General features: G+C 42.7%; 1 protein-coding gene across 1 annotated transcript in view; it reads left to right on the top strand.

Annotated features, from left to right (window-relative positions):
- Positions 1 to 27254, top strand: part of TDRD12 (tudor domain containing 12) — a 63495-nt gene that overhangs the window by 11547 nt on the left and 24694 nt on the right. The window contains exons 5-14 of the mRNA XM_045531884.1: positions 1331 to 1386; positions 2665 to 2750; positions 6506 to 6695; positions 7371 to 7463; positions 12324 to 12421; positions 13356 to 13432; positions 16353 to 16433; positions 22231 to 22291; positions 22802 to 22909; positions 25989 to 26174. Of these exons, the coding sequence (XP_045387840.1) occupies positions 1331 to 1386; positions 2665 to 2750; positions 6506 to 6695; positions 7371 to 7463; positions 12324 to 12421; positions 13356 to 13432; positions 16353 to 16433; positions 22231 to 22291; positions 22802 to 22909; positions 25989 to 26174 (1036 nt within the window). The remainder of the gene's footprint in view (positions 1 to 1330; positions 1387 to 2664; positions 2751 to 6505; positions 6696 to 7370; positions 7464 to 12323; positions 12422 to 13355; positions 13433 to 16352; positions 16434 to 22230; positions 22292 to 22801; positions 22910 to 25988; positions 26175 to 27254) is intronic.

Raw genomic sequence — 27254 nt, 5'->3', positions numbered from 1 at the left:
GCCACTGCACCCGGCCCCTTTACTGGGTTTTGATCACCCTCTTTGACATGTGATATCTTTGTGCTTGCACTGTATACATCTTCTCAAGATGTGTAGTACAATTTTTATCAAATTTCCCTCCAAAACAGCTGTAGCAATTTATACTACCAACTCTGGAGTATAGAAAGTACTGTTTTTTCCCACACAATATTGAATATTGTTAGACTTTTTAATTTTTGATTGCTGGGTGAAACTGATATTTTGTTTTAATTTGTATTTTTTGGATTTGCAAAGTTGGGTATCTCTTCATATTGTTATTGTGCGCGCTTTGTGTGTGTGTGTGTGTGTGTGTGTGTTTGTGTGTGTTATGAGAGAGATTGATTTACCTGTTCACATACTAGGTTGAGTTTTCTCTTGGATTGTGTGCTGTTTTCTTACTAGGACTATACTACATTTTGTTTTTTTTTAGAAAGCGTATTAGGTAAATTTTTTGTGTGTAGCAAGGTTTTCGAACCACTGTCTTTATTTTACTACCTCCTTTTAGAAATCCTTTGTAATTCTCTTCAATTGCTTAGGATCTTTCTTAGTAAAGATAAAAATAACTAAGATTTTTGAATAATGATTACATCAGGCACTGGGCTGTTTTATGTACATCACCTCGTTTGATCTTTAAAACAACCCTTGGAGGATGGTAGTGGCATCTCTGATAAATAAAACCAGTAGAAACATACAGTTTATCATTCTAACCTTAATTTTTATTTTATTTTTGTTCCTTGCCTCCAAGTCCTGGTTCCTCCTGTTTTTTGTTCCCTACAGTTTTCCTATGGTTTTCTTTCCAAAGCCCGGGGAAGGGGTAGGAAAGGCACGATGGTAGCGGTGGGGTGGGAGAGGGCAGAGGGAGGGAGAGTGGGCAGAGGGAGGGTACCGCGGGGCGGGGGTGGCTGGCTTTCCCATGACGGCTTCTTCAGGGTGCGTTAGCCAACACGTCCTGAGTCTTCCTCTGTGCCAGTCTGTGCCGGACACTGCACAGAGTCTCTGCTTGTGTTCTGGTTGGGGAGACGGGTTTGTCACAGGTCACGGGATGACAGTGTCGCAACAGACAATGCAGAGGTGGTGGGCGCGGGTCCTTCTCAGAGGGAGGCGCGTCTGCTCTGGCACCGGCAGTGTGGGGTGCAATGCCGTGCAGGACGCAGCTGGGTCTTCACCCCAGAGCTGAGCTCCTTGTTATCTGCATCATGTGTTCAATATGAAATGTGAGAAACATCCAGTGTGTGGTTTACAAAACGATGTGAGTTTCGTGTACTAGCCTCAGACGTTTATTTAACGGAGTTGCATGTGTTCACTGTTCCAGACCTGCCAAGAAGTGGGACAGTGCAGCTATCCAGTACTTTCAGAACATTCTAAAAGGTAAGGCCAGTGCACGCATGATGGCCACAGCCTCGCTTGACCTGGCACCCAGAGTGGCCTAACCTGTTGGCGAGGGGATTCGAGATGTCTGCTTAGCCGTCTGACCCTCCTCATGCAGGTTTCCTGCGTTACCTGGAGCTTCCTCCACTCCAGGTGTTGCAGTAACCACACCGCCGAACTTGGCAGGTGAACTTGGGCCACAGTAATTGACAGCTGAAATTGGAGGGGGCTGTTTGTGTAGAGGACCCCCTACACAGTGATGCCTGCCTCTTAGTTTGCGTGAAAGCTGCAGCACTCAAAATAAATTTATGTGCGTTTTATTGGACTAGCAATTGATGAAAACCCTGGCTTTTAGTGAACAAGGGATGGTAAATGGATCTTATTGTGTAATAATTATTACTGCTAATTTAAGATGTACAGAATGTCTTTGCCTATTTAGTGTCCTCTCTTTGTTTTATATCAGTGACCATAAAACATAGTCTCTTTTGTGGCATCTGTCCCAACCCCTGGCGGTCAGGAGTCAAATCACCTGTGCCTGCCTCTTTGGGCTATTCCCGAGAGCTGGTCAGTGGGAAATGCCTGGCACACTGGGTGGTACCTGGCTGGGTTCTGGCCCCTCTCCTGTGCCGGGCCATTGTCTGGGTAAAGGAAAAGCCAGAAGCTTTGAACGTGGGAGGTGGTTGGGTTAGGAGTTTTGTTCCTTGTGAGCCATGGGGTTGCTGGGAGAGGACACGGGGTCTGGAGGAGGCAGACACCTCTTTCTGTGCGGCCTCAGACGAGTTACTTAACCTTCTCAGAACCTGGTCTTCTCACCTGTGAAGTGACAAGGACAGTACTTATCTCAGAGGGTGTGGTAAAATGGAATAAGGTTTATGAAGGACTTAGCATAGTGCCTGACAGGTACCCACGGAGGGAGCAGCTGTTTGGGTTATGACGTCTCTGATAGAGTAGCCGAGTGCTCCGCCCTGTGGGGCATTGGAAGGGGTAGAACGACTCTCAGATGCAAGACTGTGACTGGAAATTTGGGCTTGGGAGTCATCAGGAGAGAAGAAAGGACCAGGACCCTTGCTTGAGGAGGTGCTCACGGGTGGCAGAGGACATGTGACCCGTTGCTGCGTCCGGAGGGCCCTTTCCTCGCAGCTCTCCCCAGGTCCTGCCTGTCACTGGTGCTGCGTCCTCTTCACGGGTTAGCAGAGATTGACTGGTGGGAAATAGTCGTAATTTTTTCAGGTATACTTGCAGTATCAGCTGATTTGTGTTTTCATTTATACTGTTTAGCAACTACCCGGGTGGAAGCCAAATTATGTGCTGTGGAAGAAGATACTTTTGAGGTTTACCTTTATGTAACTATAAAAAATGAAAAAGTGAGTGAAAGAATTACATTTTTAAAATATTTTATCATTATTTTAAATTTTACTCTAATAAAGAATAAATGCCAAGGAAGACACTGTAATTCACACAGCATAGAAATTATCTTAATCTTTTGAGGTCTTTCTTAGGTTAAAAGTTGGCCAGGACTGTGCTTTCTTCTTTTGATTACTTTAAAAAATGACTTCAGTGTTTTATTTAGTAGTGGGAAAGAAGTTATTCCACAGTGATGAACATGGAACTTTTTTTATGCTAGGACATCATTTCTATAAACACACTCATCTGCTGTGGTGTTAGTTTACTACCTTTTCTCCCCAGATTTCCTCGTTTGTAGTATGTGCTCATTGTAAGGAATTCGGGTAACGTCAGTGGGAAGAAAGCGAACATCACGAGTGAGCAGCCTGCTCGCCCCCGGCATCAGCTGCTGGCATTTTGGCTGGCTGCTCTTTCTGCAGGGTGGCACGAGGGCAGAGGGGGCCGCAGGGTGCAGCTCTAGGGCTGCTCAGAGCCCACAGAAGTCACCTTAACCACAGATTTTTAAAAAATTGTATTGTGAAATAATTTCAGACTTACAGAAGAGTTGCAGAAATAGTGCAGAGATTTACCCAGGTTGACCCAACACCCAATGCTAACGTCATGTAGTGCAGTTATTAAAACCAGAAAATTAACCTTGTACAATATGCCATTAAAAATCTACAGACCTTGTTTGGCTTTTGTTTGTTTTTAGAGACAGGGTCTTACTCCGTCACCCAGGCTGGAGTGCAGTGGTGTGATCACAGCTCACCGCAGCCTCCAACTCCTGGCCTCAAGCCACCCTCCCACGTCGGCCTGTCACAGTGCCGGGATTACAGGTGTGAGCCATCGAGCTCGACCTTGCAGACCTGATTTGAATGTTGCCAGTTTTCCCACTAATTTAACTTTTCCTGATCTAGGATCTGATCCCGCACCCCACATTGCAACTGTTGCCATGTCCCCTTAGTGTCCTCTAGGCTGTGACTGTTCCTCAGTCTTTCCTCACCTTTTGTGACCTTGACCCCTTTGAAGAGCACTGGCCAGTTATTTTGTAGGTTGTTACTCAGTTTGGGTTTGCCTGGTGTTTTCTCATAATGAGATTGAAGCTGTACGTTTTTGGCAAGAATGCCGCAGAGTGATACTGTGCCCTCTCAGTGTGTCTCAGCAGGGGGTCATGATGTTACTCTAATTACCAGTGATGTTAATGGTGATCACCTGGCTAATGTGTTTGCCAGGTGTTTCCTGTGCAGAGTTACTATTTTCATCCTGTTGACATTAATAAGTATCTTATGAAGAGATACTTTGGGACTATGCAAATATCCATCAATGATTCTTGCCTGTAAAAGCTTGTTATTGTGGTGCTTGCCTTGTTCATCAGTCCTTCTACATTTTTAATTGGAATTCTATAACAACTGTTCCTCCTCACCCATTTATTAATTTATTTGACAATTTATATTAGTATGGACTTTTGGATATTTAATTTGGGGTTATCGTCCATTACTATCATTGTTGTCTTGCTCAGATTACCTCGGATTTGGGCCATTAGAAGCTTATTCAGAGGGGCTTACATGTCCTTTCAACATGCCCCATCATTGCTTGAATGCTCCTTACTTTCTGGCGCCACAGTATGTTCCAGGATCATTTCATCACGTTCCAGACCCAGCCCTAGGATCAGCCCCTTCTCCCAGAGGCCCTGGTCCTTCTGTGTGACAGTGCGACGGGGGTGGCAAGATGAGGGCGCCAGGTGTGCTTGGTGCTGCTGGGAAGTCATTGATTGTAGATCCGCTCAGAGAAGGAGTTGGGAAATACATGTACGCACACTAACTCATGCACACGTACGATCCATGTTTATTTCTGTATCCATCTGTACTTACATTAAGAACTTTGATGACTCTGATTTCGATCTAGCACCACAGGGTTGTTTCTAACCCTTTTTCCTCCTTTCTCTTAACGCCTTTCTCCAACAGTGAGAAACCTGCTCTCCTTAGCCACAGTATACTCATTTGACTAATCCCACTATTCACAGAAGGTAGTTCAGAATTGCTAACCCACATTCCTGTGCAAAAGGAATTTGTCTTTAGCCCTAGCATCGTGCAGCCAAAATAGTATTTTCCAAAGCTCCTTAGGTTTGTTTTTCTCTTTCCCACCCTCTCAGTGTGATGGTTATTCTTTTGTAATAAGTTCATTTGTTGCTGTTTATGTTGCATTTGAGTTCCCCACATCTTGGTTGGTCTTCCCTATGACTTTTCATTGCTTATTTTACAACTTGGTAAAAAGCCAGAATGTTGGCTGTAGGACCAGTCTTGTAAAACATCCTTCTTAAAATAAATTCTCTATTGTCTTGCCTTCTTCTTGCTTTTCAAAAGTAGATCTTTTTTCTCACCCTGTATGTTGCATGCTGAGGGTGACTTGCTCTTACTTCAGGGTGAGGACGTGCAGAAGGCAGGGAGGTCCGTGCTTAGCTGGGAGGGCCTGTGGTGGGTGCATGAGGTCATAACTGCCAGAGAAAGAAAATCGGGCCCACAGTCGTTTTCCAGCTCCCAGAGGGTGCACAGGAACGGGTCCCAGAGTGTCCTCTCTTTATGCCTGGCTTCTTTCATTCAGCAGAATTATTTTGAGATGCATCCACATTGCTGCGTGTGTGCCTGGTTCGTTGCTTTTATTGTCAGGTACCCTCCCGTTGTGCAGATGTACTGCAGGGTATCTGTTCTCTTGTTGATGGACGTTTGAGCGAGTGGCCAGTTTAGGGCTATTGCAGATACTCACACAAGTCCTCCCGTGGACCTGTGCTTTCGTTTCTCTTGGGTAAATACCTGGGAGTCAAACTTGTGGATGATATTGCAGGTATTAAGGAACTGCCAAGTTGTTTTTCAAAGTGCTTGACCATTTTTACATTCCCATCAGCAATGAGAGTTCCAGGTGTCCTCTGTGTCACTTGTACGGTCATTCTGATAGGGGTGTAGTGGCAATTCATTGTGGTTTAAATTTGCATTTCCCTAATGACTTATGATACTTTTATATGCTTATTTGTAACCCATATATCTTTGATAAAGTATTCATTCAGATCTTTTGTCCATTTTTTAATTGAGTTTGCTTTTTATTGAGTTTTAAGAGTTCTTTATGTATTCTGGATACATGGCCATCCAGATACTTGATTTTAAAATATTTTTGCCCCATCTCTTCATTCTCTTTTGAGAAGCAGAAATTTAAAATTTTGAGCAAATTTAATTTGTCAGTTTTTCCTTTTATGGTTAGTGTTTTGTCTTTGTCCTCCTGCCGGATCTTTGCCTGGCCAGTTGTGTTAGCTTTCCACAGCCTTCAAGAAGAGGTTTTGTATATTTAATGCAGATCCTTGCTGTTTTTCTCATTAGGATTGGTGAGAAATATTTAGTTCACCACTACCAGAGCAGAACTCAGATCTGTTTCTATCAAATCATGTTCTATTAAAAAAAAAAAAAAAAACCCGAGTGTAGTTCCGTGTGCCCGTATCCTAGCTGCTCAGGAGGCCAAAGTGGGAGGATTGCTTGAGCCCAGGAGTTCGAGGCCAGCCTGGGCAACACAGTGAGATCTTGTCTCCTAAAAACAAAAAAGAAAAGAAAGAAAAAGAAAGAGAAAATAAATTATATTCTATAAAATAATTTTTCTGAAGATTGAAATTGGAAGTTACTTTAAAATATTTTCTTGACAGTCACTTGACTGTATTTGTCTTATTATCCATGGAGTCTTTAAATTTTTACAGGTTTGTGTTAATGATGATCTTGTCGCAAAGAACTTCGCTTGTTATGTATCACCCACAGAGAATAAAAGCCTTGATTATTTAGAGAAACCAAGATTGAATGTAAAGTCAGCATCCTTCTCCAATAAACTCAATCCAGCACTTACTCTTTGGCCAATGTTTTTGCAAGGAAAAGATTTTCAAGGAATAGAAAGTGAGTGGATTCTCACCAATATCTATTTCCTTTAAATTGTTTTATTTATAATCTTATTGATAGAAGGTGTACAAACTTTTCTCTGCATGGGGACAGAGGCTCGGACTCTGTTTAATATTTAAAGTTTAATCCTAATGAGCCTGTGACAGGTTTTACAGTCCCAACACTGGTACAGTTTGTTTTTATGAGACCAGGAAAAAACTCTCAGTTTCTTATTAACGTTGCGTTCGGTTTTTAGAAGTCCAGATATTTGTAGTTTAAACATATTAACAAGACAGGGTTTTAAATATTTAGATTTTTAGACACTTTCAAAAGAACTGTTTATTACAGGGTGGGTGCAGTGGCTCACGCCTGTAATCCTAGGACTCTGGGAGGCCAAGGTGGGAGGATGGCTTGAGCTCAGGAGTTCAAGACCAGCCTGACCCCATCCCCCTAAAAAAAAAAAAAAAAAACAACTGTGTATTACAAAGGACTCTTAGCATAAAAATATGAGAAGAGTTAGTCATGGACCATGCATGGAACAACTTGAAACGTTTCTTGCTACACTCAGTTTTTAGTCCCTCTAGTTAGGTCTCCCGTAATTTTATGGCAAAAGCAGAAGTTATACCAAGAATTCACATTTTTATTTTGGGTTTTATTTCATGCTTTAATTGTGAAATTTATTCTCTCTGTCAGATTCACGTGGCTTAAATTTTCTGGCACAGTCTCTCCAGCATACGTGGTGCAAGGGTGTTGTTGACAACCTGGGGCCAACTTCTGCAATACCAGGTGAGTTCTACTCATTTGATTTATTTCATAGGTAGCAAAAGAATAAAATATCTAAAGATTTTAAAGGTTGTTTCTTAATTCAATATAACCAATTTAGGATGTAGTTGCTGATAGAGATAATTTGCCCCACAGTCTATACTTGGAGATTTTACCGTAACGTAAAGAACACAGCAGGCCCTGGCTCACGTGTGGGACTGACTTGTTCCAGCCCAGCCACAGACTAGTAATTACTACTTGTCCCCAGTGTATACATATGTATTTATGATCGATTTTTATTTTAAGCAATAGGGTGCATAAAAATAAGGAAGACACACTTATGAGGGCAGAAATAGCTAGTCTTTAATTCCATGTCTTCAAGATAGTTAACGAATTGGAATTGCTGGACACGGGTCGGATTTGTCAGCCTCTGTGGCAGTTCCTCCACCATGTCACTCTTACATTGGATGTACGAATGGAAAGTCCTCACCTGACATCATTGGTGGGTTCTTGGAAACTGAGTTTAAGTGAAATGACTTTGTAGTGAAATGACCTTGAACGAAACGTTATTCGAGGACATGCTGTACATTGTTAAGGTTAGAGTCACAGTTTCCAAGAACCATTGACAGTGTTAGTGAGGACTTAACTGTGTTCCTGCAGGTGTGCTGTTTCATGTGCGTCCCTGGTAAACCACAACTGAACTAAAGCATCAGCCAACTAAAATATTCCCTACACTTAAAATTATTTTTAATTACTTTGGCAATGCAGTTTATCATAGATAAAGACACTCAAAATTGTAAAAACATGTCATCTTACCTACCTACTTGTTACAATTTTAGAGTCTTTCTTTCCAAAGTTTTGCAGAGGGAATGTATAAAAGCTTTATCTCACAGAAATGGGGTCCTATCACACATATTTCTTTGTAGTGTTTTTTACCTAACATGTGGCTGAACTTCTTTCTAGGTCAAATATAGCCAGTATAGCATTTGATTAAGGACATAGTCTCCGATGTGGGGCTGTCAGGGTGTTGGTCCCACCTCCTCTTCTGGGACATGGGGAGGTGCTGTCCCCTCCCTTTCAGGAGTGGGTGGGTGGCCCTTCACGTGCAGAGTGTGCTCGGCGCCTCGAATGGCTTGTGGCAGCCCACAGCACATGTGACCACTGTCCCAGATTCTGGTATGCCTCCCGTAGGGGTTCCCAGGTGAGAATTACTGCTGCAGGTAGCCCTTGTTGTTGACGTGGATGTATTATTTCCATTTGTACTCGTGTCATTTCCATTGCAGCAGTAGAAACACCAGGTGTCTACATCACTGTGGTTAATCATTGCACAGCTTTCCGTTGTGTGAATGTGTCATAATTATTTTAAGTAGCCCTGGATCGCTGAGTGGTAACTGTTTCCTACTTACTGCAATCAGTGCTGGAATGAACTATGAATATCTTTGAAAAGGAAAAGGTTATGATGAACAACAAAAAAGCTGATGTGAGGTGTGACTGGATTGTCATGTACAAAACAGAATTATCAGATGTTACTTACCCGAGTAAAGATTTACCTTTAATCATAGCATGAAGCTATTTCAACTATATTTGAGTTAATTTTTGGTACTTCTGTTTGAAGTTGCCTTATAATTTTCTTCTATTTTTATGCAAGATTCAAAAGAGGCTTATGTTTTTTAAAATCAAAATGTAATACTTAATTATTTGATTAAATAATCAAACATTACAGGAAGACTATAATGAGAAGTAACTTTGTGCAGCCTCCTCTCACTCAGGCTGTTCCCTAGAGGTAAACCCATTTTTTAAAGCTATTTATTTTGGTAGTTGTCTCTAAATTTTAAAGTAATTATGTACATTTTACTATTACTAGGCTTATCTATCTTAGACATTGTCTTAACTTCTGTGACAGATTAGTTCTCTTATCCCTAATTCACACTAATTCATTCTAACTTAACAATATTTTTCCTTTATGATTTTGTGTCATTTCTAAGCAATCTTTGCTTTCCCTGTGTACATTTAGTTCTATGATCCATTTCCAATTGATGATGTGAGGTAAGGGTCAAGGTTTTGTTTTGTTTTTTCCATGCGGGTATCCATTTGTTCAGGTATATATTATTTTGTATTTTAGTTCTATGATCCATTTCCAATTGATGATGTGAGGTAAGGGTCAAGGTTTTGTTTTGTTTTTTCCATGCGGGTATCCATTTGTTCAGGTATATATTATTTTGTATTTGTGGAGATGCATCTTCAAGGTAGAGTCCTGGAAGAGGATTTCTGGGTCAAAGAATGATTTATTATATATTGCTGGGTGCTGCCATCCTGGAGTCCACCAGGAGTCTAGGAGACTGTGCCTGTTTGCCCATAGCCTCACCAGCCAGAGTTTCAAGTTTTTGAATTTTTTCAGTCTACAGTGAGAAATAATATCCTAAAATAGTGTCCATTTGCATTTCTCTTAATATGAATCCCACTTAACTATTTTTTAACAAGTCATACATTTGTTGTGATTAAACATATATTTGGACTTATTTTCATCATCTCAGTATATGTTTTGAATTGATGGTGATTTTTCTTTGCTTTTTTCCTCTGTTTTCTGCTCTTCTTAACTTGACCTTTTTTTCTTTTACTTTTTCCCATTTTTCTTTTATATATTTCATTTCTCTTGGCCTAAATTTTTTTTATATACTTATACCTTCCAGCAAAGTTTCAAGGTAATCATTGCCTAGCCTTCTCACATCAAGAACCTTACCTTTTCTAGTCTAAAATTCTTCTATATTTGTTCTCACTGTTTTCTAGAATTTTAGTTTTAACTTATTGTTGAACATACACATTTTGAACTGTTTTTGTTTAAGTTCTTTGGAGCTGAACTGGTTGGGTTTGAATCCCAGATCTGTGCTTGATTAGCTGAGCAAACATAGGTAAGTTCTCTTACCTTTCTGAGCCTCTTTTTCCTCATCTGAGAAAGTGGGAAATAATTATGTCATATAGGAGCCATATAGAATTTAGTAACGTAATTCAATAAAGTCAAATCCTGTCACATAACACTGAATTAGTTAATGCATGTAAATCGTTTAGTGGACTAGTTCTTGATGTATTATTATAAACACTAAGTAAATGTTGGTTGTATTATTAGTATTATCATACTACTGGTTTATTTTTCTTCTTTCTCAAGTCCGAGAAAGATCTCCTAGTAGGGGTCTGTAGGTAGGATATGTTAAAGGAAAGGAACAGTTAAGCAGGATGCAGTATTTTAGGTTCTTAGTTATTTTCCTTGAGCATTGAAGGTAGTACTTAATATTCTTATAAATCTGTTGGTCTTTCTTTGTAAGTAATTGGTATGTTTTGTCAATTGACTGTTTAGATTTTCTTTTTATTATTTCTACAGTTTCTTTACGGTGTGATTACAAGTGGATGGTTCAAAACGTATTCTGTTGACACTTGGAATTTTTCAATTACAGAATTCATGTCTAACTCGAGTTTTTGAAGAGTGTTAGATGTTAACATCTTTAAAGACTTTTTTCTTCCTCTGCTCTTCCTGAATCTATCAGACAGACACAGGTCTCTGTTTCCTCATCTGTCATTCATTTCTCTTAGCCTCTTTTTTATATTTTCTATCTTCTGTTTCTCTGAACTGATTTCTGAGAGATTTTCTTAATTTTTTAGTTTACCATTTTTCTCTTTACTTCCAGCCTAATATTTAGTCCATCTTTTGAGTTTTCAATTTGATGACGACTTTTTATTGCTTAGAGTTCTAATTGGCTCTTTTTTATGTTTGTCTTTTCACCTGTTTTGTTTCATAAATGCTGTCCATTATTTTATTTCTTGGATATTTTATTTCAAAAGTTTTTAATTTTACAAATTTTATTGGTACATAATTACTGAGAGTAAAATGCACAAATTTAAACATACAGTTTAATGAGTTTAACAAAAGTTTAAAGCTGTATCACCCAAATCCCTATTAAGATACGAGCATTTTCACCTCCCCAGAAAGATCTTCTAGTCCCCCTCCCCTCCAAAGACAGCTGTTGCTCTGCTTTCTGTCCTTATAGCTTAGTTTTTCAAGTTTGCGAGCTTTTTTTGCTCAGTCTTAATGTGTCTGCCAGATTTCTCCTTGTTGCATGGATTAGAAGTTCCATCCTTTTTATTGCTGAGTAGTGTTCCATGGTGTGAATATACCGTGGTTTATTTATCCATTCTTGTATTCGTGAACAGTGGGGTTGCTTTCAGGTTGTAACTATTATATATAAAGCTGCAATTAGCGTACTTTTGCAAGACTTTGTGGGCATATGTTTTCATTTATTTTTGTGGAACTATTTAAGAGTGAAATGGTCGGATCGTAAAGTATGTGAATGTTTATAGGAATTGCCAAAGTGTCATCTGAAATACCTTTCTGTATGGCTGCTTCCTTACAACACAGTAGCTGGATTCCAAAAATGAGCATCCAGGAGAGCAAGTCACACGTACGGTGCTTTTGTGATCTTGCCATGGAAGTCGCGTGGCATCACTTCCGTGCTGTTCTGAGCCCACCCAGCTTCCTGGGAAGGGAGTACAGACCCCGACTCTGACTGGGGCTTAGGGTGTGATGCTGAGAGACATTATCATGGCCCTCTTAAGGAAATACACTCTGCCAAGTTGGGAAAATAAATTAGGTTCCATTCTTAGCAATCTGGTATGGGAATTGTTAGAACTTGTAAATCTTTTTACAATAAAGGTTGAAACAAGATTTTAAAATTTAAGTCTCTCAAACAAGGTTTAATACAAAACTCTATTCCATAATAATTTTATGTGTTAAGATTTTATAATGGTATTTATGTTTTATTACTTTTTGTCCTATATTCTATCTGTTAATACTATTTTTAAGGAAGCTTTTTTTACACTATTTTTATTTTGCAGATAAAGCTATAAAATGTAATGTGGATTTGTTGAGAGATTCACCAAAAGATAAATCTGAAAAGAAACAGCATTGCAGTTCTTTCAAAGATATAAATAAGGTTGTGTATTTTAAATGTTCCTTAAATATAAAGTTTATATAATATTGATTTTAGAATATTCTCTTTTGAAAGCCATTAGGAACCATGGGATTCTATTGGGAACAATGAATAGAAACTATGTTTTCTATTCAAAAATCCTTGGCTAGTATAGTTTTTTCATGAAAAAATATAGCATGCATGTTTGCTTATTTTGAAAGAACAAGATACCTCCAGCCCATCTTGTGCTATGCTCTTGTTCTTAGCTCAGTGGCTTCCCTACGAAATTGAATATTTATTCTCATTTTAACAAGAATGTGAGTATCTGGGATTTGGGGACATTCTAATAGTTAAGTTCAAATCTAACCTGCCTTTCAGTCCCTTTGACAACACAGGTGAAAGTAATTGCAGAAGATTTTAAATACTGATTATCTGAAGGGCCCAGTGGGTGGCTGTGATCTAGCACTTTGGGAGGCCGGGAGTTCAAGACCAGCCTAGGCAATAGAGCGAGACCCCGTCTCTACGGAAAATTAAAAAATGAGGTGGGTGTGGTGGCGCATGCCTGTAGTCCCAGCCACTCAGGAGGCTGAGGCAGGAGGATCACTTGAGCCCAGGACTTTGAGGTTACAGTGAGCTATGATCGCACCACTGCACTGCAGCCTGGGCAACAGGGTGAGACTCTGTCCCTAAATAAACACATGCATACATATCTGACATGCCAGCTGCCTACTATCTGGACGTTTCAATCGAGGGGTTAGGGGTTATAGCAATGGCATAGTTGCCCAACTTTCCAGTTCTTTGTCCTTCCATATCTGTGTGTGTGTGTGTGTGTGTGTGTGTGTGAAAACTGGCTGGAATGGTTGTTTATGAGAATAAGTCATGGAATTTTGGTTCCAAAAGAATATATATCTTGCTAGCATACATATTCTTTTTGAAAAAAAAATTTTTGTTTTTACAGTGTGTTGAATCTTCGGCATGCTGGCCAACAAAAAGAGGCATAACCGTATATGCTGATCCAGATATACCAGCAGCAAGGTAGGATTTGGAAATTCATTGTAATCAACTAGAGATTTAAGTATAGTGTTCTCTTACACAGTGTTCTATAAGAGTGATGACAGCAAAGTATTCCATTTCCAAAAAGGAGTGGCCCAGGAAATTTTGATTAAACGTATATTGATTTAAAGGAAAAATATTTGTGACAGTTGGTTAGCACAGTTGACTGAAAACTGGTAGAGACTCTAGAGTCTCCTTTTACCGTGTTGGACAGAGCTGTTCGTGTGAGGCACGCGCAGCGAAGGCTGGCCCGGCGTGGTCTCGAAGGGCAGAGTGGCTGGCGTGGGCCCGATGGCAGGACGGGGCGATTGGTTACAAGTGGGTGGAGAGCAGAAAACACTTTGCTGTCTTCTCAGAGTTGAGTATCAAAGGCTTTGACCTTGTCCTCTTTAATATACATGTCGGTGACATTAATGAAACCACAGAAAGGATGTTGTATCATACCACTTTGTGTACAGTACAAGAACTCAAAATAGTATACTTTCATTTTTCTACTTCTGGACTTTATCGTATTGTTGTCATACATTTTATATATATCATAATGCTAGAATGTATTATCACATTCATTCAAACAGTCCATTATCTTTTAGAGAGACGTAACCAGAGACAGTCTGTGTGTTTACCGTGCGCTGACACTGGTGCTTTTCAGTGTTTGTGTAGGTCCACATTTCAATCTGACAGCCCTTCCTTCCACCCAGGGGCTTCCTTTAATATTTCTTATGTGGTGAGTCTGCTGCTGACCAACTTTTTTAGCTTTTAAAAAATAATTTATTTGAAAATGTCTTTGAGCTTCATTTTTGAAAGAATTATTTTGCTAGGTATTGAATTCCAGGTTGACAGTGCTTTTCTCTGTATGTCGAAGATTTGCTCCACGGTCGTCTTGCTTGCATTGTTCCTAACGCATAACGTCCTCTCGTCTTTTTCTTTCTTCTCTTCCTTACTGGTTTGAGCAGTTTAATATGCCTTGGTGTGACGTCTGTTTTATGTCTGATGCCTGAGCTTCATTAATGTGCTTCGTTTGCAGCTTTCTGTCTTTCGTTAAATTCGGGACGTATTCAGCCACTATTTCTGCGTGTATTTTCACTGCACCAGTCAGTCTCTTTCCTCACCTTTTGAGACTCTGATGAAACAAATATCAGGCATTTTGATATTGTCCCCAAGGTCCCTGAGGCTCTTTTCATTTTTATCATCCTTTTTTCTCGCTATTCTTCAGATTAATAATCTTACTAATCTGTCAGTCAGGTGACTCTTCTGCTATCTCCGTTCTGCTGTTGAGCCCATCTGGTGGATGTTTTATTTGGTATGTTATGTTTTTCATTTCTAAAATTTTCATTTGATGTTTTAATAGTTTACATTTCTTTGCTGAAAACTTTCATTTTTTCCATTCAAGAGTACTCCGTTTTCTGTTCTTTTTTTGTTTGGTTGGTTCTTTTTTTTTTTTTTGAGACAGGGTCTCACTCCCACCCAGGCTGGGGTGCAGTGGGCTGATCATAGTTCACTCTGGCCTCGAATTCCTGGGCCCGGGTGATCCTTCTGCCTTGGCCTCCCAAATTGCTGGCATTACAGGTGTGAACCACTGTGCCCGGCCCCTTTTCTTGTCTTATGCAGCATGGTTACGACAGTTGCATGAAAAGTGTTGGGTTGTAGGAGTTGTAGTCTGGACTTTTCAATAGTATGTTGTGAGACTCAGGTTTTTGTTAAAATCTCCTAGAGAATGTTGATTTTTGTTGTTGTCGTCTGTCTTGGCAAGAGGTCGACAATTCCATTGGGTTCAGACCTGAAATTCTGTTTTGCTGTCCGTGGGTGATGGTTGTAATGTTAGCCCAATTCCCAAGCCATTGGTGTTCTGCATATTCTTAACTTAGGGTGAGGCTGGGGCTTGTGCTGGGTCATAAGAAGAAATAGGGGAATCCCCTCCCCATCTCTCTTTTTTCAGAATTTCTCTCACATGTATGAGTTTCTGAGTGTTCCTTCTCCCTGTTCTTCTGGCCAGATATTACTAGACAATTTCTCCTGGAGAAATTGCTGTGCAGTGATGTGGGATTGGGCCACTTTGGGAACAAAACAGAGATAGAAATAAGGGAGGAAGGAAGATGGAGATTCCCGCATGCAGCCTATGGATCACAGGGTTCCCATTTCCCAGTTCCTCTGGCTGCAGGGACAGGTTTTCTCTTGGGCTTTTAGGTGACCATATGCTGTTGCCTTGGCTGTATGCAGCTCCCAGATGGAGCTGCCCTCGAGGCAGGGCCAGGAGGGAAAAAGATGAAGGAAAGAAAATCAGTGGGGTTCCCTGTACTGTCCGGCGTAAATGGCGCGTCTCTCCAGATCTCTGGCTTGAAAGAGGGGAGGTCTCTTGCAGAGCTTTTTGTTTGTCTGTTTCTAGAGATGGGGTCTTGCTCCATTGCCCAGGCTGGAGTGCAATGGGTGATCGTAGCTCACTACACCCTCCAACTCCTGGGCCCAGGCGATTCTCTCCTCCCTCAGCCTCCCAGGTCACAGGGCCCACAGGTGTGCGCCACTGCGCCTGGTGCTTGCTTGGCATTTCCAGTGTGTGCAGGTCAACACCAGGAAATAGAAAAAAACCAGGAAATGCTCTGTGATTCTGTTGGTTTTTCAAGTGTTTACTTGTCTTCCTGTTGTTTTGTGCCTTATCCAAGGTTTCTGGCTGTGATAAGTAGGAGAGGCAGGGTGTGGTGTGCTGGCTTCACCTTGGCCAGTGCCAGAAGTTTCCAGAGTGATTTTCATACCTAAAGGGCTAAGCATCATTCTCCCAGAAATGTCCTTACGTAGATGAACTGATTCCTCAGTGGTACTTCTTAAATTTTCTCCTAGAAAATAAAGATATTTTCATGCTTGGGATAAATGGATTTACAAGTTTTAATGAATGTTTTTCAATTTCTAGTTCTTTGAGTCAGAAGCCAAACGAGAAGCCACTTAGATTGGTGGAGAAGAAAGAATGCGATGAGAAGAATGGTTGCGTGAAGTAAGAAGTTTTTTCTTGGCCTGAATTGTTTATTTAAATAATTATAATAAAATTATGAGCAAGACAAATTTACATATTTTATTATTAATTTCAAACCTGTATTTCCATCAAAAGATATACACACAGTAAGTCTCCTGTAGGCTTTGAAGTAAGTGTTTTCTTTTCCATTCATGGGGTAGATTTTTCTGTTTGAAGCTTTGTTCCACTGTCAGTAGTCGTTTTCTACTACTTCTTCCTGATTCTCATGGTGAATTTTACAGAATGAATTAGAGGGACAGGTGCAGTGGCTCACACCTGTAATCCTAGCACTTTGGGAGGCCAAGGTGGGAGGATCACTTGAGGTCAGGAGTTTAAGACCAGTCTGAGCAAGAGGGAGACCCCATCTCTACAAAAAAAGAAAAATTAGTGGGGTGTGGTGGTCGCACCTGTAGTCCCAACTAGTTGGGAGGCTGAGGCAGGAGGATCGCTTGGGCCCAGGTATTTGAGGTTGCTGTGAGCTATGATGATGCCCCTGCACTCTAGCCCAGGCAAAGGAGTGAGACTGTCTCCAAAAAAGAAAAAAAGAATTAAGATACAGTTGATCTTTTGGGCTCTTGATTTTCTATGGGTTGGTGTTTGGTTTCTTCCCATTTTTCTTATGTTAAATAAGTCCACCACCTGCTAGAGAAACTATTAACAACAGAGTAATAACTTCATTTTATACTTGTGTAATCTATAAAATATTTTCATACCAATTTTTATGATAATTTTTACCATACTAGCCTAAACAATTTCACATTCCAAGTAACTGGGGCTACTCTGGAGGCACCAGAGCAACAAAGAGTTTAAGACAGCTGGGAGGTGGGTAGGTCACATTGTATCCACTGATTGGCCCAGGAGTCAGAGGGAGTTGTTGACCGTGCAGCTTTGCGGCTGGGCTGCCCAGCTTCCCAGAGGCCATGCTGATGGCTTACCCCTTAGGAGCATCTCACAGTATTCCAGGGTCAAGGTATCAAGGGCTGCCTCAGAGCCCCAGAGCTGGGGATGGGCATCAATGCACCTGATGACGCTCTCCTCCCAGGACAGGCCACCACCCCAATACCTGAAGGCTTTCCTGTTCCAGTGGTTGTTTCCTTTGGAACAGAAGGCCTTGCAGTATTCATGCAACTCATTTCTTTCTTTTACTATTTTAAATTATAAGCTGGTAAATTAACACTGAAATATTCTGTTCCCTTTTGTTTTTGTATCAGAGAGTTCTGTCTCATCTCCTGTTCTGCTAAATGCTCTTTACTTAGAACCCACTGATTAAACTGCATCAGTTATTCTGTCAGTCTGCTGTGGGTTCCGGGGAACCTTGAAGTGGCTCAAGATTAAAGAGCAAAGAAGAAGGAAGGCAATGGTTTTCTTAGAAACATGAAGATGAGCTGGTGATCATGTGATCCTTCTCCTTGACCAGAGCAAATGGTCCTGGATTGCCTGTGCTGTGTCCAAAGTCTGGAGAACCTTGTGCCTGCCATCTCTGGACAGAGTAGTGAAGGCACCCTGGGTCTGCAGATGGCACATCCCTATAACTTAATATGTGATGATAATAGCAATAGCAGTGTTAGAAAAGGGGACGCAGTGACCGTGGCATGTTGCCAGAAATCCTGATTAATCTCCTCTGTTTGAAGCCTGTTGTTTGCTTTTCTTGCCTGCTTCTTGCACCGATAACATTGCTTACGTTTATAAATTCTAGCAAGCAGTTCTGTTTCTTTTTCCTTAAACCTGTTCTTTTGCATGACACATTTGGAAACCCTGAAATTATAGTAAGTTGAATAGGAGGTCACCCCAGATGGGGTCTTTCCCATGCCAGGATCTCACACCACCTTCTCCTTTGGAATCCCGGATCCTTGGGTGGTAGAGAGAGCACCAGGGTCCACATGCAGAGTTCAAGGGCCCAAATGGCAGATTTCTCTTTAGTGCTTTTGGGTATCCAAGAGAAACTGCTCTATTCACTTAGAGCTTCTGGAGATGACTGGGCAGCTTAGATTGGGTCTGAGATATAATTTCAAACCTGTCACCAACTTCATCAGCTGCCCTGGGGTATATGCTGGGGGTGGCAGATGAAACTCAACTCTGCTTGGTTGGTAGTGACTCCCTGAGCATGATTGATTTATTTATTTTTAGACAGAGTCTTGTTCTGTCACCCAGGCTGCAGTGCAGTGGCACGATCGTAGCTCCCTGCAGCTCCAAACTCTTGTGCTCAAGCGAGCCTCCCACTTCAGCCTCCCGAGTAGCTGGGACTACAGGTGTGCACCACCACGCCTGGCTCTTTTCTTTGTTTGTCATAGAGGTGGAGTCTCACTGTGCTGCCCAGGCCCCTGCACCATTATTTCACAGAGAATTTTGACACTACAGCCAGAAGTGCTAGGGAGAGTACTTTTATGATTGATTAAGATGTCCTGTGCCAGGCATGGTGGCTCATGCCTGTAATCCCAGCACTCTGGGAGGCCTAGGGGAGAGGATTGCCTGAGCCCAGGAGTTCAAGGTTACAGTGAGCTATGATCGCACTACTGCCCTCCAGGCTGGGTGACAGAGCAAGACCCTGTCTCTTAAAAAAAAAAAAAAAAAAAGAGTCCTGGGTATAGGAGAATGGGGTGGTGGCCTGCTTGCCACTCATTTGTCATCTTTGATGTGTGATATAACCCTGTAGCTTTCTTGGCAATGCTGTGCCTTTCCATCTTTCCTGCACCCTCGCACATTCTTTATGCTTCATTTGTCTCTCTTAAAGCATTTTAACATGTGCCTGCTTTGTACCATCCATTTAGTTAAGATAGAGACTTTCTGTATTCTTTATAATACTGCTTCGATATCAGAGTTTGAACAGCAGTGCTTATTAAAGCCTAAAGTGAAACACCCTTCACACAGGCTGTTGAATCCTGGTGTTGGCAGCTGTCCTTCCTGACCAGAGCCCGCTGCCGGCACACATGGTGGGCAGTGAGGGCTCAGCCCTGTTGTACCACCCCCTGCCCTCTTGAAATCACACCCTCGCTTTTGTTCCTCCCATGATCCTACTACCCCCCTGCATTGCGATCCTGGTGAGGTGAGTGTTCGGTGTACGTGGGCTCGGAGCAGATAAGTGCTCTCGAGCTGTCGAGCCAGGCAGTGACAGGGCACGGTTACTTGTCTGTTCTTGCATAGCTTTCTGGTTTACCCGAAGGTAACAGTTATTTTCTGTTCTTTCTTTTCTTAGTTTTCTATACAACTCTACTGATGAATCTCCAGACCTTCTCAGTGTTCTCACTCACATGTGAGACCCCTCTCCAGAGCCTCCCATCCTGCTTTGGTCCGTGTCTGATGCATCGTCCTGTGCTCGTCGTCACCAACATCCTGTAACTTTCTTGAATTCAGTCCCCTCTTTTCTGGATATTCTTCCTCTTACCTGGCTTACTCCCTTGTGTTGGTGGAGAACGTCTTCCAGTAGCTTCCTGGGAAGGGAAACATGAAACACAAAATTTTCAGAGGCTTTGCATAAATGCTTTTAGACTGTCTTCACACTGATCAGTAGTTCCGTTATGGAATTTAAAGGCATTTCTACTTTATCTTCTAGTTTCTAGTGTTGTCATTGAGAATTCCACTCCGTTCTGATTCCTTATTCTCTACATATGACTCTTTTCTCTCTCTTGGATACCTAGAGGATCTTCCCTTCATTCCCAGTGTTTGGAGACTTATTTCACGACGCTGTGCCTTCATGGGTTCCGTTGTTGTGGTTGGCACTTTGTGGACCCTTCAGGCTGTGACCCGTGTCCCTTGTTTTCGGGAAGAACTCTTGACTTTCTCATTGCTCTCCTCTGCTGCATGTTGTATGTCTCCTTTCAAGATCTCCTGTGACTCAGATGATGGACCTCCTAGACTGGTTGTGTAATTTTTTAAAAATATTTTTTTCTTCTATTTTATATCTCTGTAAAAAAATAAAGCACAAGCTTTACTTTTTGGAATGTTTTCACAACTTTGTCCTCTTACAGAGTTTTTTATTTCTAATGTCACATTTTTAATTTGCAGGAGTTTTCCTTTTGTCTTTTTCTTATATTGTTCTATCTTTGTTTCATGTATGTGATGCTTTCTCTCATTTTTCTAAGGATACTAATAATTTGGGAGTAAGTTTTTTTTCTCTCTACGCTGTTTCTTGCAATTTGTTTTACTCTGCCTTTACTTTTTGTCTCTGTGAGCCAGAGGCCTTCCTCAGATGTCTTGTGGTCCTTGACTGTCTGCTCATATTGTAACTTCGGGGCCTGGTGAGCCACCCTGGGTCTCTGAGTGTACAGAGGCTTGTTGACTGGGGTCCCCCTGTGGAGTGAGCTGCTCGTGGTGGGGGAACTTCACAGTCTCTCTGGTCTTTTCTCTTAGGGGCGTCAGATTTCCCAAGGAAGGCTCCTGCTGTCCTCGGTGCTGAGTGGCAAAGGCCGGTGGGGTCTCGTTATTTAGTCCCTTCTCTTTTCAGTACGGTGCCTCCATTCTCAACCGTGTCTCCACTGCCCCCGTCCTGAGAGTTTTGTTTTAGCCTCTCTGGAGAATCACCCCCTGGCCTTCCTAGGATGGGCCTGAGTAGCTGTCTGGCATTGAGGAGTGCAAGACGACCCAGAGCTTGCCCCCTGTATTTTAGCCTCCTGCCTCCCTGCCACAGCCAGAGGAGCCTGGCCCTAATTCCTGAGTGTGCTGAAGATTAGAGTTGGGCCTCCCATGGCTGGGTCACATCCAGCTGTCTTGGGTCTGTAGGGTCCGTGACTACCTGCCCATCTGTTTTCTAGCTTCTGAAATTTTGTTTTGGAATATTGTCTACTCTGTGGTTCTCGCCTTCATTGCGGCTTTTAAAAAAATAGCTTTATGGAGATCTCATTCATAGACCATAAAGTTTACCCTTTTAAAATGTACAATTCAGTGGTTTTTAGTATATTCTCAGAGTTTGCAGCCATCACCGTTGTCTCATTTCCAAACAATTTCATCGTCCCCCCTCCCCAAATTCGTATCTGTTAGCAGCCGCTCTCCATTTCCCCTCTCCTCATCTGCCTCTGATCTACTTTGTCTCTATGGATTTGCCTGTTTGGGATACTGTGTATAAATAGTCATACGAGTGTGTGGTCCTTTGTGACGGGCTTTGTGCACTTAGTGTAATGTCTGCACAATTCATCTCTGCTGCAGCGCAGGTGAGGGCTCCGTTCCTGTGTGTGGCTGAACAGTACGCCCTGGCCGGGACAGAGCGCATTGCACCTACCCACTCACTGGTCAACAGCGTTTCAAAAACCCGTATACAGGAATGGGGTTATAGGGAGGCGTGTAATTTGATGTGCGTATTTGATCCACCCTCTCTACCCTGACGTCCCTACCACCAGTGTGGCTTGTGAGTTTTGCTGCTGTCACTGTCCTTGCTGACACTGCATTTGGGGCTGGGTAGAGGAAGCAATTTCAGGTTTTCTCCTCTCAGTTAGCACAGGTGGTAGTGGACAAGTCCTGTCTGGTCTGGTTTTCTTATCCCTAAAATAAAGACAGTGAAGTAGAGCAGTGGCTCCTGAGCTTGGCCGGGCCCGTCTCAGACGCGCTCAGAGGGGCCTGGACGGCGGTTGGCACCACAGGTCCAGGCCTGGCCCGGGGTGGGGGGGCGGGGAGCGGCACCACGGCCCTTGTATCTCAACGTGGCCCAGCGGAATGGAACGAGCAGCTGTCGTACCACCGTGCCTTGGATATTTAGTCCATTTTACCTCTGTCAAGGAAGAATTAAAAATAGCTCAATTGAGGACATGTAAACACTTGTTTCTTCAAATTGTTTTTAACTATTTTACAGATTACTGCAGTTTTTAAATCCTGATCCTTTGAGAGCTGATGGAATCTCTGATCTTCAGCAGGTATCACAAGCCCTAAAAAAGTGAAAAAAGAGAGAAAACGGTGTATTCTTCAAATTCTTCTCATTTCTTAGTTGAGCGTAGTGATGTGTGCCTGTAGTCCCAGCTACTAGGGAGGCTGAGGTGGGAGGATTGCATGAGCCTAGGAGTTCGAGGCTGCAGTCTGGGCGAAAGAACAAGACTCCGTCTCTTAAAACAAAACAAAACAAAAAATTCTTCTCCTTCCGCCCTCCAGTCTTGAGATTAGAAAAGAAATCTCTTAGATGGGGAACTTTACCTAAAGATGTCCTTTTAGAAATTATCATCTAGCGGATTGCTTCAGAGAAATTGCTCCTTTTTTATTCAAGTAATATTAATAGATCTTCCTTTCATTTTGGTAGTTTGGGTGTTTTTTTAATAAGCCTATTTACCCAGGGTTTTACATTGAAATCTGTATTTTTTGATTTTCATAAAGTTCTTGATGTTCTGTGCTGCTAATGCCTCACTGTCTGCGTTACATATTCACTCACTCAGCTGCAGAAGCTGAAGTCAGGCGTGCAGGCCCCTGTCGTGCTGCTCCGAAACACGGTGGAGCCCTGCCTGACCGTCGACACGGCGCCCCTGTCAGCAGACTTGAAAAAGGTGAAAGTGCCCTCAAAACCAGACTCATGGAGAAATACCAACCTTTCCTAACACAAGGATTTTTTAACAAGCATTTCTAAGGTTGCATTGTGTAATTTCTTTGCCTTTGAAATTCTCTTTTAAGCTTTTGTTACTGATTTCTCATTCTTAAGTCCAGATTAACTTCTTGTAAGTGGAGAAGCCGTTGTATAACCATAAATCCTCTTCTGAAATAAGTTTTCAAAATGTGCCTCTAGAAAGGAGCTTAAAAGGGGCAACAAGGTACCTGAGCAATTGTAATATACTTTTCAAAATTGCTTTATAGACCTGTGGTTTCATTTGGCGCATTGATTGTACATGTGTATCTACTTCCTTCCTGACTTAAAAACAGTTTAAAAAGATTAAACTGTGAGGATGAATGGAATGAAAGAGAAGTCTCCGGTGGACGAGGGATGTCCCCAGGCCGTTAGAGGACAGAACGGGCGGCGCAGCGTGGCCGGCTGCGGTGAAGAGTGGGCAGCGGGGGCAGGAAGCTCCCTCCCTGTTTCCTGGACACCCGCAGCTCGTTTGCGTTTTTCACAGGAAGGAGATTGGAGGCTCTTTTTGGAGAAACCAAATGGCCATGACCTTTAGATGATGCTATTTGGAACTCTCCCCTGAAAGTGCTGCTTGCTGCTGTGTCTTCCTACAGTGAGGTGACAGTCGCAGGGTGATGAGATTGGCCGTGCCAGCAGAGCCTCTAGTCGGGTTTTGTGTCTCCCTGTTCAGTGCGAGCAGACGCCAGGGATCATGGACATTTGAGGAACGCCTCCACCTTGAAAAAAAAAAACTAGAACTCTGAAGGAAGCAAACAATGCAGGGAGTAGGAGAAAATGCTAGAAAATGCACATTCTCAGAGAAGATATTGCATCCATTTAACAATAACAGGAGGCTATAAAACACGAATAGTCAAAAAGGGTTCTTAGAAATTTAAAATACAGAAATTTTAAAAAAGTCACTAGTAGGTTTGAGATATAAAATAGAAGCTAACTATTAGACTGTGGGAAAAAAGGCAAAGAGATGGAAATCGGTTTGAGGTCCAGTATCTGAAAATTTCTAGAAAGAATGAAGGGAGAGGGCAGAAATTCTTTTTTTTTGACCATCCTAGATCATGTGTTAGGCATGAGTTTTACGAACATTACTCACGTTGGCAGTAAGGGCGGAGCTGGAGAGTGCTGTGCCGCCTGCAGGCTGCGCGGCGAGGACCAGCGACGGGCGGCCGAGCTCACGGCCCCTCCCCAGGTCTCGCGGCCTGCGGGTGTCGGCCGGCACCTCCCTGTGCTTGTGGGCTGGTTCCGTGATCCACGGGCTGCCAGGATTTCTTCTGATAGCTTTGTGGAACGAATCAGTGAGGAAAACCTCAAAAAATGTGTAGGTGGAATCCTCACCCACCCGCTAAGAACTCGGGACTCTTAGAGCCCCGCAGTGGCGTCCAGCTCACTCCTCGGCAACAGGCTGAAGGCTTCGCGCCAACATCAGCTGGTTGACACCACGATGGACAGGCTTGCCGTGGGTTGCACCCTTGGGAACTGGGCGTTTGTGGCCACCATGGTGCACACGAGTCCTGTGTATGACATAAACTGGCTTGGCCTTGTATCCCAGTCTGCGCGCTTTATCCGGTCGGGTGGGGAGCCCTGTGGGGCGCAGAGAGCTGGCTGTATTGCCAGCAGCAGCGGACCCTCAGAAGAAAGCACAATTACATCAGACCGCTTCTTCCTCCATAGCTCCTAGATGTCGTTGTGTACACCCATCTTGGCTTACCTGATGGCTGCCGCCAGACGGAAAGGAAAAAACTCTTGAGGGTTAATGCTGGAATAGTTTCTGGACCTAGAGGACATGAATCTCCAGATTAATAGAGTCGACCTACTACACAGGCCCAGCACAACCGATGAACAAAGATACTAGATTCATTGTTGTGAAGCATCTAAACTTGAGGGATTCAGAGACCGTGAAAGTTTCTAGAAAGAAGAAACTGGTCGTACACACAGGATTAGGAATCAGAATGGCTTCAGACTTCTCCACAATGCACCAGAGGAGCATTGACTACAAAATTTTGATGAGAAGTTATTTCCACCCAGGCATGGTGTCTCACACCTGTAATCCTAGCACTCTGGGAGGCTCAGGCAGGAGGATCACTTGAGCCCAGGAGTTCAAGAGCAGCCTGAGCAAGAGCGAGACCCCATCTCTACTAAAAATAAAAAAATCAGCCAGGCATAGTGGCACGTGCCTGTAGTCCCAGCTACTCGGGAGGCTGAGGCAGGAGGATCGCTTGAGCACAGGAGTTTGAGGTTGCAGTGAGCTATGATGACACCACTGAACTCTAGGCAGGCAACAGAGGGAGACTCTATCTCAACAGCAACAACAGAAAAGTTAGTTCCAACCTAGAGGTCCAAACTGAAATTATCAATGAAGTGTCAGGATAGAATGAAGATGTTTTCAGACATGTAACATCTCAAAAAATGTATTCTCTGTGCCCTTTGTCAAGAAGCTATTGAAATATGTTCTCCACCAAAACAGAGAAGTAACCCATGTGGGTTGCAGACAAAAGAGTGATGGCAGGGACGGTCCCGGGAGAACAGCTGGATCCCAGGTACAGGGAGCACTGGACTTCCCGCAGGCGGCAGTGCTGCCAAACAGCCTTTTGGAAGTTAGTGTCTGCGTGTCAGGAAAGCTCTGTTGGAACATTTGGGCCTTAGTGACAGTTACATCGAAAAATAAGCCAATTAAAGCATGTTTCTAAAAAGCTTTGCAAGCGGAACTGATAAACTGGCAGATTATTAGGAGAATAAGGAGAAAAAAACACATCCTTATTCCACTGAGCTTTTAGCTCCTGGTCGTGGACCACCTATTGGATCGTTTTAATTTGGGGCCCACAGAAGTGAGAGTCTTTTAAGAGGAGTTTGGTGTCCTATTAGAGATTCGAGGAACTCACCAAGTTAGGTCTTGGAAGACACCAGATGAGGCAACGTGTAGTGGTGGTTGGAGTAAAGTGAGCAGCGAGATGGGGTTTTTGTCAGTTTTCTCCACTTTATCATGGCTTTCGGTTGTTGATGTTTTGTAGGCTCTTCAGAGAAAGAAATTTCCGGGACCCAGCCACACTGAGTCTTACTCCTGGCCTCCCATAGCGCGAGGCTGTGACGTGGTTGTCATCTCTCACTGTGGAAACAACCCTTTGCTGTACCTTCCGCCAGTGCTCACCATTCTGCAGACAGGGGGCTGCTACAAGTCCCTCCCGAGTAGAAACGGAGTGAGTTGAAGACGGTTTTGTTTCTGAACAAAATGGGTTAAATATTTAATTTTAATTTGTATACCTGACGCTACCCAATTTGGTTTTCAAACTGCTGGGACAGAAACTGTCCTGTGAGGAAGTGTCCTCTCTCTCCTCCCAGCTGCAGATTACCACACAGTGATGCTCACCTGGAGCCCCAGCTGTGGGCTGCTGGCTGCAGCTTTTGGAGATGAATATTTAGCTTTTGAATGATTTCTCTGACCTTAATTTATCTAAGTGTCATGGCAGCCAGGTGAGACGATCAGACTACGTACTGTTGTCACCATGTTATAGATGAGAAAGTTAAGCTCAGGGAAGGTTACTGGGATGAATTCTTAATAGCTGGCAAGCGGTAGAAGTGGGATTAGAATTTCAGTTTCTGCTGCCTTGTCCCATGTTCTTTGATTTATTCCATAACACCCGACACTGTTTTACAATCCTCCTTAACTTTCATCATGGGTAAGAATCTGGAAAGGACGGAGAGCAGTGGGGGTGAGGATCCGTGGTGGTGGGTAGCGACGTCTGCTTTGCTGGGCACTGGCTGTGAGGTGACTGGACGTGAAACGTCCATCTCAGGCACTGGCTCAGAGGACGCACTGCAGCTGGTTCTGCCACTCATCACATGGTAAAAAATAGCGAGAAAACATATTTAGAGTTGCAGTTAGAAAAGATACTAGTTTATTTTTCTAATTATACCATGCAGTTTAATGATTTCCCTTTAGAAATTTGCATTCACCAGACATGGTGCTTAGGAGCAGGGGATCTGGAGCCAGGGGATCTGGACCCAGATGCCTGGGTTCAAATCCTGTTGCTACCATGTATTCACTGTGCAGCCTTGGGCATCTGACTTCACCTCTCTGTGCCTCAGACTCCTCATCTGTGAAATGAAGTAATAATGGGCCCTACCCCATAAGAGTACTTTAAGGACTAAGAGAGTTAACACCCTAGGAAAATCTGATTCAGTGTGTCTAAATATATTTTAATGAAACTATATTTTAACTTTTCTGACCTCGATGATGATGATGATGATAGGAAAAAAAAGTATGCTTATTCTATACA

This window comes from Lemur catta, chromosome 19 (genome assembly GCF_020740605.2).
Source record: "Lemur catta isolate mLemCat1 chromosome 19, mLemCat1.pri, whole genome shotgun sequence".
NCBI lineage: Eukaryota > Metazoa > Chordata > Mammalia > Primates > Lemuridae > Lemur > Lemur catta.
This window is presented reverse-complemented; position numbering and strand designations above follow the sequence as displayed.